At 42.4% G+C, this 10,074-nt stretch overlaps 1 protein-coding gene across 1 annotated transcript in view; it reads left to right on the top strand.

Moving 5' to 3' along the window:
- Positions 1-9,412, top strand: part of LOC103379365 (transmembrane protein 266-like) — a 20,624-nt gene extending 11,212 nt beyond the window's left edge. The window contains exons 4-9 of the mRNA XM_017032319.2: positions 4,005-4,159; positions 4,959-5,032; positions 6,015-6,071; positions 6,301-6,439; positions 6,752-6,867; positions 7,582-9,412. Of these exons, the coding sequence (XP_016887808.1) occupies positions 4,005-4,159; positions 4,959-5,032; positions 6,015-6,071; positions 6,301-6,439; positions 6,752-6,867; positions 7,582-7,830 (790 nt within the window). The 3' untranslated portion in view covers positions 7,831-9,412. The remainder of the gene's footprint in view (positions 1-4,004; positions 4,160-4,958; positions 5,033-6,014; positions 6,072-6,300; positions 6,440-6,751; positions 6,868-7,581) is intronic.
- The last annotated feature ends 662 nt before the right edge of the window (positions 9,413-10,074 follow it).

The raw sequence follows: 10,074 nt of genomic DNA, 5'->3' as shown, positions 1-10,074 counted from the left end.
CTGGAGGAGCTGAGGAGGATGTTTTATTATTATTATTATTTCAGAAGCTTCATGTTTGTTTGAGTGGCTGTGTGAACAGAGTGTTAATAAATGTACCATTAAAGCCCAGTTAAACTGGTATCTGCTACAGTTGCTGTTTCAACTGGCGTCACAGTTGACGAATCACAACAAACACATCGATACCTACTGTATATTAAAAGATAAACATTTACAAATGACCGTCTCCCCCCCCCCCCCCCCTCCCATGTTCACACCTGAACCTGGTGATGATGTCACCGAACATTTTCGTCATCACCATGTGGTTGACAGACGGGGAGATGGAAGCATATGTTGCTGATGGTGCTGTTCCAAATGTCTGAGGTTTCCAGTGTTTGGTACCAACCAGCTCCACATGCTTCTGCTAAATATGTAGAGGACAGGATGAGGAAGACGAGGCAACCAGGGAGGGCTCACCAGCTGGAGGGCAAACGTCAAAATGTTCCATTTTGTAATGGAATACTGGATCAAAGTCACATGACACATTTTAGGTGGTCATTTTTTTTAACTCTCAACCACAAAAGAATGGAGTTTAAATGTGTGATCTGATGTCAACTCTACTGTAGTGGTTTGTGGTTTCATAGTGTAGCGGTTAGCACATCTGCCTCAGAAACAGAGAGTCCTGGGTTTGATTCCACGTACCCCCGATGATGCCTCCTGTGTGCTCCTGTTACGTAATAGCGCCACCTGTGTCAGTATGTGTATCTGTCTTCAAAATAACATGATAGTTTGTTTCTCTGTGTCGCACCTTGATCACAGCAGTTCTTCAAAAACAACTGAAGTAAAAGTTCAACTCAGGAGTCTTTCTGATGACTTTTGTCTTGTATCCGTTTGCCTGAGACTTTAGTCCAATTGCTGCAGAATGCTGGACTTTTCCGCTGATCAGTTGCGATCATCACAGTACAGACATTAGTAACTGCCGACCTTTGGAAATGTCATACGTATTTCCCTTAAATCTGACGGCGTCGGGAAAACAAAGGTATTTTCTGTGTGTTCACGATATGAATCTTGCTGAAAAAGCGTTCTTTCCTGGACGACTACAGGAGATTTGTGTCTGCTTTATCATATTTGACAGGTGAAACTGAGTTTCTGCCTCAACAAAACCACACACCTCAGTGAGGAGACTGTGACGAACTGAACAACGGTCCCTGTCCAGGAGGCAGTGACCAGTGCAGAGGATTTTATCTGTTTATTTATTTATTTTTTTTACTATTTGGACCTAGAACGACTCCGTCCTCCTCCGCTCCGGTGTGGGGTTTTTATCTGATGAAAACATCAGTTTGTCAGGGCCGGTGTGTGTGTGTGTGTGTGTGTGTGTGTGTGTGTGTGTGTGCTGTGTGTTCACTCAACAGGGTGGTATCGATTATTTACTCCAGATTTAATCTCCCTCCTCTGTTCTCCAACGAGACTCCGTCCAGTCTTTGCAGCTGTGGGAGAAAGAACCAGCCGACTCGTACACGCCAACAGAGATGGACAGAGATGGAGGCCTGTGGGGCTGGGCCGCAGAAAGTTTGTGGGATTTATTCCTGAGATTGTCCGTGGCAACAGAACAAGTAGGAAAACAAGCGACCTGAGGTGACCTTGTCCACTGGACGCACTTGTCCAAGAGTGACCTGGACCAGGTGGTTCTGTCAGCCCGTCTGAGGCCGACTGGGTCACATGACATGATTTGCTGGTTGTGTTGCTTTAATAAGACTCATTAAAATACTGCATGTGTCACCTGCCGCCACCGACCAACGCCCCCTACAGGCAGCTGTTTGGTTTATGATACGGTCGTCAAGGTGTGTGTGTGTGTGTGTGTGTCCATGAGTTCAAAATTGACCAGATTTGTCTTGGGCCTCAAGGTGTGTGTGTGTGTGTGTGTGTGTGTGTGTGTGGACACACATCCTTTATTCAAACTCACTGGTTACTGTTTGGTGTTAATTTGTTCATAGTTTGCTTAAAGATGGAATTCTGTACAACTTATCAAAGCTTATGTGTTACTGATGTTTTGTTCCACAGATCAGATTTAACTTCGAATTTCAAATATTTTTTGCATAAAACATATTTGCATGATATTGGTTCATCAGAATTCAAAGTTGTTGCTCTGGAGCACGATTTTTCAGAAGGTTTACAAACTTTTCAAAACATGCCCTAATACTAATACTAATTAATATAAATATATTATTTCTTAATGACATACATAAAAGATAAGTGTGTGTTTGGAAAAACACGTCATTGTGGGGAATTTTTTCAGTGTGTGGACAAATGGAATTGATCATAAATCGGGAACGTCTTTTCCCTTTCACTCCTGTCAAAGCGAGAGCATATTTGCAAAAGAGTTTGGGTTTCACTACTGCCCCCTGCTGAGTTGTCTTCACGCAGATCACTATATATGAAGTCATATTTTTTATAAAGCTTCCCTGCTATAGCTTTAACTGGCAGCCAACACTAACAAATGGCTGCGTAAATGCAGCCATTTCAGATATTTGACTGAACTCCTCCGTGCCCGCTGGACCACTGTTCTCTCTGCGTAGACAAAGTACTCAGGTGTCCTGGCACGGAGGGAGGACACAGTACGAGCGCCGTGGACATGTGGTCTCCACAGTCTGGCCAAGGCTCTGGTGGAGATAATTCCATACCATCTGGAGCCTACACATTTGTTCCATCCCCTTCAGAGCCAAGAAGACGACTGCTGTCAGCGTGATAACGTGTTTATTAGATTAGCCCTGCGTTGTTTACAGGAATACAGTCCTGCTGAGTGTCGGCCTTAAACAAATACATCCAGACACCGTCACCTGGAACATCCTCCGAACGATGGTTTATTTATGTTTACTATAAAAAGTGGCTTTTATTACATCAGGGACCGTAATCCAAAAACATTTGTTTTTTCTCTTTGTCATATTCTAGAATATTTAAAAATGTCGAGTTGTCTCTAAATCACTGCTTTCAATTAAATAAATGAAGAATACATGTGAATTAAAAATGATCAAAATAATTAAATAAAAAAACAGTTTATTTATCTTCACTCAAACCTTTTTATTATTTGTAATAATTGTAATAAATTTGACTGTCAGATACACAATAAAAACACACACACACACTACCAGTAGTCTATGTTAAAGACTGTTATATTTTTATTGTTTGTTTCCTTTTTAATTTGAACAGAAAGCGTTCTGAACAGAGTTGATGATTTTGTTGAAGCCACAGTTTCTGTCTCGTTAGCGCCATCATCAGAGGAGAGAGAGAACTGCTCTGCAGACGTCCACCTCCTCCTGCCAGTGCGTGGAGAGGAGACAACGTCAGCGGCCACGTCCAACGTTCCGCTCCAGCTGGAGAACTGCTGAGAGACGGTGTTGGTCTCGGCTCCTACTGTCAGCCCTGCTCCTCTCAGAGCGACCGCTGTTCAAACGTGTAGAATTCACCACTGACGTTTGAACCGTCTGGAAATACAAACGATCTGTTCACGCCATCAGGTCACACCTGCTCACATCGTAGGTGTCTGGATTTGGCTGAAACCAGGAGGAGCTCCCTCTACAGTGACTTCCTTTATTGTCACGTTAAAAAAGCGACGCCATCGTTATTCTGTTCACACACACACACACACACACACACAGCTGATGGTCCAGTCCTCGGTCCACAGAGCTCCTCTGTCCCTCTCTCTGTCAATGCTGTCTTTGACTCCACCACACCTTCAAAACGATGAAGCTGAATTGTTCGTACTACGCCCTCTACAGGCTATAAGTAGGAATATGTCATTTAATCTGCTTAAAAACGAATTAATTAGTCATTCTGAGATATTTATATAATAATGTTTTTCTTTTACCAATTCTTTCAAATGAATTTCATTAATTTCCTCAGTTTTTGAATCCAATCTCAGACCGGGTTGGATTGTTTGGTGGGCCAGATACGGCCCGCGGGCCACCAGTTGATGATCTCTGCTGTATCAATAACCATAAATAACAAACATGTTTTTTTTTTCTCCGTAGGTCCAACTGGCTGAAGCCGTGCTGTGGTCGTCAGGTGGCCCTGTGGCAGCTCTGTCTCCTCAGCCCAGGCTTCAACTGTGTCCTGGTGTCTTGCGTCATCCTGGTGGTTCTCTTCCTCTCCCTGGAGCTGCTCATAGACACCAAACTTCTGCAGTGTAAATACGTCTCATTTATTCATTCTGTTCTTTAACCTTCCTCTTTACTTAAAGGTGTGTGCTGAGTCTGCACAGACGCCTGCCTCACCTGGGATCAGCAGTTTATGCTGTGGTGACCTTCAGGGTTTCACAGAAAATTTTTGAATTGGACTCCGTTGCTCCAGCAGGGGGATCCACATGTGCACGAGGTCAAAGTAGTACATTTGAAAATGCCGTAGTAGGAAAAATATGATGTTTCTGTGGACGTGTGGTCCCAGTGAGGCAGGTGAAGCTCTACGGTAAATGTTTGTGATGGTCAGTGATGAAGAGGAGCGATAATGAACCCAGTGTCAGGTCCATGACGACGTCACATCGATAACTGGCCAGTGTCCAGGCTGGAGAATCCTGAGTTCGACTTCATCTGCCGTTTGTCAGTTCTGTAAAACAAACACTTTTTCAAAAGAGTTTGAAGTAAAGGTGAGACAGGAAGGACACACTGAGACAAGGACACGTGTTAATGATTGATGGATGACCACGACCGATGGACAGAAAGTCACAGAAAGTCACAGAGAAGAGCAAGTTTGGACAAAAACACCAGCCTTCTCTACAACATCTGCATAAAAACTAAGAACCTGAGAAACAAAACTGAAGCTTCACTGTGTTTCAGTAGATGTGTCATATTATTTGGTAGGTGGTGTCACGTGTCATGTACTATAAAAGTGGTACAACTCAGTGGAAAATGATGACAACAAGTTTCATTTTAATTTAATTTCATTGTTAAATTCATGGTTTTTATTTTTTTTCATTTTTTTCCCAACAGTTTCCTCAATATTTCAATTTGCCAGTATCATCCACTGGATCAGCCTCATCATCCTCTCGCTCTTCTTCTCAGAGGTAAGATATTTGTTGAGGGGGTTAGAACCTTATTTGATGTGTTACTAATAAAATGTAATTTTTTTTTTCAATATTGTCCTACTGTGTGAGACCTTGTCTTGTCTGTCCTTTAGCCACTGTTTAGCTTCACCTCACAGGAATGCTAAAAATAAACCACACCTGTTATTAGTCTAAATAAAATGTAAGTTGTTTAAAAAAAAAAAAACAAAAAAAGGTTTTATCCAGTCTGGAATTGTGAATAAACCAAATGGACAGTGGAGACGTCGGCCTGTAGGACGCTCGCGTGCAAAGCAATTACCCTGATGGCCTCGGCCCCAGCGCCATGAGCCAAACATTAATTACCAGCGAGCCGGCAGGAGCAATAATTACAGCCGAGCTAAATGAGCAGTGAGGATGGGGTTACGGTCATGTGATCCGCCCAAACACTCCACCCACCGACATCAGTGAGCAGGAATCAGCCCAGGATAGTGTTACACGGATGTAGCTCATTACCCAGGCTCCCTCTGCACAAATCAGGGAGGAGGATTTGAGTATGTGGGCAGTTCCCGTCTGTCACAGCACCGTTGTCCAATCTGTGCTGCAGATGATGGATTAGCAGGTCGGCTCCAACATGACACTCTGTGATAATTGGATTATGAATCAATGAGCGTCGACTGTGGAACGTTGAAGTTGATCACTGATCACATTAGTGAGTGTTGTGTCTCTGCTGGACAATAATCCATATTAGATTATTGTTCTGTCAGGGACATTAGTCCAGCATATAATACAGCCGATGCTAATCTCATATAGTAAAGGCATAAGCAGGTTAGGTATCACTTCAGCCAAACCTACGTTGTAAATAATACTTTGTGGCTTCTCTGATCTCAGGCTCTGTTAACATGAAGGTTATTAAATGGATAAATGTAACATAAGAGACAGCAGAGAGTTTCTGTTGAAATGTTTATAAATATATATATATATATGTTTCTCCTCCTTTTCTCAGACCGTCTTCAGAATTATCGTGCTCGGGATCTGGGATTATATAGAAAACAAAGTTGAGGTAAGTAGTTCTCGATTTCAAAATCAGATAATCACAGTGAAGATGATTAATGCAGTGTAAACACTTCTCCAGTTATGGCTCAAAATACCATTACATATGTCATACAACATGAATCCGTTCCTTTGGGAGTTTGAATTGTATTGTTCTTTGATATATTTTTGGATAATTATCTTTATATTTTGTACAGGTGGATAATAATATAATATAATTATCTTTATATTTTGTACAGGTGTTTGACGGCGCTGTCATCGTGTTGTCGCTGGCCCCCATGGTGGCCTCCACGGTGGCCAACGGGCCCAGCAGTCCATGGGACGCCATCAGCCTCATCATCACTCTACGCATCTGGAGAGTCAAGAGGATCATTGATGGTAAGTTAGGCAGTGGCCAGTCAACACAGACATCAGTAACACACAGACCAATCAGAACACAGTAGTCAGTTATCGGGCTGATTTGTGAAATGCTACTTTTTAATAAAACACGTTGTTGTCTGAGGTCACTGCAAAATGTTGCCAAAAGTAATAAAGTGCAGATCTAAATGTACTCTTAGTGTCCTCTATTTTTAACTACCACCTTCCCCGTCTCCTTTGGAAAGATAAAAGCAGTGATGTCATAATTGGTGATATTTTGGCTGAGGATGATGTGATGGTGTAAAACTGTTTCCTTCTCTTCTTCTGTGTTAGCGTTTGTGCTGCAGGTCAAAGTGGAGATGGAGCTGGAGATCCAGCAGTGTGAGAAGACCAAGGCTGTGAGGGAGGAGCAGCTGGAGCGTCTCACTCAGATCTGCCAAGAACAAGCCGTGAGAACCAAACACATTTCATTTACAAAAAAAAAAAAAAAAAGCTTGTGAAGTGGTAGAAGGTGACAAATTAGTCCATGGATTTATCAAGAGCAGTGATTACTCTGTGTGTGGGCCTTTTTTTTTTACTTCACACACTTATCTGCCAAAAAGATGTAATTGTTGGTGACGCTCTGTAAATGGTAAATTTAGCAAAGTTTACACAACCAGTTCAACATAAGAACATAAATAAATAACATCTAAAATATTAGGGCTGTTTAAAAGATACACAAGCAGATACAAATAATAACATCAGAGTCATGACGTAGCAGCACAGTCACTGCAGGTCAGTATGACGAAACCAAGGGCGGTTTATCACAATTTTACGAAAAAAAAAACCTACCTATCCTTGACCACCAGCAGATGGCAGCAATGCTTCATAAACGGGTCAAACATCCTGCTCTGACATTTAAAATGTGGAAAGTACACTTTTAAATATGGCATTATTTAAAAGAAAGGATAGTTTTAAGAATGTCAGTCACATGGATCCAGTTGTTAAACGATTGTAAATTATACTTCAGTTTTTATTCAGCTTTTCTTAATAAAATTACAATGGTAATGATACTAATATACAGAGATTTTCAATAGAAATTGCAACAACATCCTGTCTCTAACCTGAGAGCTGATGTAAAACAGATTAAACGGCGGCTTTTTTTTTTTTTTTTTGGCCTGCAGTTTGAGATCAGGCAGCTCAGGGCCCATCTAGCACAACAGGACCTGGACTTAGCAGCAGAACGTGAAGCCGCCATGGAGATCCGCCACGTATGGGGCAAACAGGGCAGAAGTTTCAAGGTTCTAGAAGGTTTGACTCCTGGGGAGTCTGACGACGAAGGCAGCCACAGAACCCCCAGAGAACCCTCGTCCACTGCAGGTACCGTGCAGCTTCTAAACCATTATTACCTTATTATTATTATTATAAGATAGAGATTATATTCAATATGCTTATGACTTAACCACTTACATGTTTTCACGTTACCCATTATAAAAACAAGATAAATTTTGTATTTAAACAAACTTCTAATTGAAGAAATAAAATTATGACAGAAAAATATTTAGCCCTGCAATTACATAACTTTACCACTAGATGTGGCTAAATCCTTGTCTCGGTGCTATATAGAAAATATTCCGTATAAAACAGATGTGGCGTTTATGTGACAAACCCGAACCCGAGCGCTGCAGCAAAAAAACCAAAAAAAAAAAAAACATGGGCGAGACATGAAACAAACCTTGTTGAATGGTTGAACATGTGGTGAAGTGTTTGTTACAGCGGTGATGAGTTCATCTGGAGCAGTAGCCCTGAAGCATTGTTCAGACCGGGCTCTTAGCCCCTCCACGCTCATGCACGACAGCCGTCTGACCGCAGGCATGCTGGGAATCAATATGAAGGGCAAAAAAGCTTTTAGGATGTGGCAAATCCCAGAGAAAACATTGGTGTTCCCTGACACCACACCAGCGTTCTGTTATTCCCTAACCATCTCTTTCACTACGTCCCCAGTGGCAAGACTGGCCAAGACCACCTGGACCGCTCTGTGAATTGGACCTTGTTAGAACGGAGAGGGCTGCTGTCGACAGCTGTTCCCCTTCCTCACCTGTGAACCCCCGACAGGGCACCGGCAGGTCCTGGTGCAGCCGCAGGGCCTCAGGGCAAAGTAGGAAATCTGGCTCTTAAAAAACAAGCAGGGCTTTTTGCAGGAACACAGTCGCCAAGATGAGCACTTAGGCCACGGGGCTGGAGGCAAGTCAGGTCAGCTCAAATCAAACCAAATGTCTTTGTGTGTCTCTGCGGGGCTTCTGTTTCACACTGGCACAACTAAGAACTGGGATCCACGCAGGACAGAAAAATCTATACTGGAACACAGGAGAATCACAGGTGGTTCTGGACACTCCAAAGTACCAAACTGTGTCATTCTATTAGACACCTGATGGACTGAGCTTCTCAGGTGCTGAATGTGGTTTGTAGAGAAGAATATCTGTTAACAAACCTAGGATATACAGAAGTACTGCAGTACTGGAAATACAGATCAAATAACATTTGGCTAAGACTACTTATTTTGGTGTCATGTTTGTGGACCAAAATATTTAGACCACATTTATAATTTTACATAAGGACCACCGTTGTCTTAAATATTCTTTGCAGTACCATGTCACAGACACAGGTGGCCCAAACCCACATGCTACTAGGCTAAGGCAGTGTTGCTAAATTTTCAAAGTCATTTTTTGTAAACCAAAGTCTTCAGAGTAAATGATGGATTTCCTAAAACTGTCTTTAAGGTAGACTTCCTGCTCAGGGTCAGGACCTGAGCTCCAGTCAGTCCCAGAGATCCCACGGTTCCGTCCTTGACAGTGTGCAAACAGAGCCACACAAGAAAGAGACACTGCTACACACATTGATGGTCACTCTGAGACTAGAGTTAATCTGATCTCCAGTCTCTGGACAGAAGAAAAAATAGTCTAAAAAAAATAGCGTGAGAAAATGAAAACTCCATTCTGGTAACCCTCTATTTAATTAAAACCTCAGCAAGTGATTATTAAAAAAAAACTAACCCTCTATTTAATTAAAATCTTTATTCAAATGACCTCAGCAAGTGATTATTAAAAAAAAAGCCAAATTAATAATCCAGCCGTCATGGACAAAAGGTCATTGTCTTTTATTTATGCTGGTCAGCTCTTTCTTTTTTATCTCTCTCGAACTCATGTGTTATTAATTGTGAAATGATTGTCTCGGCCTTGTTTTAGCGTGTGCAATGCCTCCTCTCCGGGGTCGGCTCTGGGATTAATATTTTAGTCTGAAAAATAAATGAAATTACCCATCAGAGTCTGTAGTGTGTCCTGGGGGACGGGAGCCAGCACTCAGGGCACTCTTCGCACTCAGCCAGTGGACAGTGAGCTCCAGGCCAATCAAGCGAACAGAATGCGGAGCAGATCGCAGGCAGTCACCACGCACACAGTGGTCTGCCAGACTGCAGAGCACGAGGGGAGTGTGAACAAAGAGCTCTCTCCCATCCCGTGTTATTCTCCATGGTTTCACTCATCCCTGTAACAAACCTCTCCCTGACCCTGCCCCATTTTACTTCTGCTACACTAGCTCTCTGCCACTGCAGCGCCGAACTGTCAATACTATTTTGTAATCTAAAGATTTCTTTTTTTTTTCTATATGTAAAAAATAAT

The sequence above is a fragment of the Cynoglossus semilaevis genome, chromosome 5 (genome assembly GCF_000523025.1).
Source record: "Cynoglossus semilaevis isolate Cse_v1.0 chromosome 5, Cse_v1.0, whole genome shotgun sequence".
NCBI lineage: Eukaryota > Metazoa > Chordata > Actinopteri > Pleuronectiformes > Cynoglossidae > Cynoglossus > Cynoglossus semilaevis.
The sequence above is the reverse complement of the archived record's forward strand: the minus strand, read 5'-3'. Positions and strand labels throughout refer to the sequence as shown.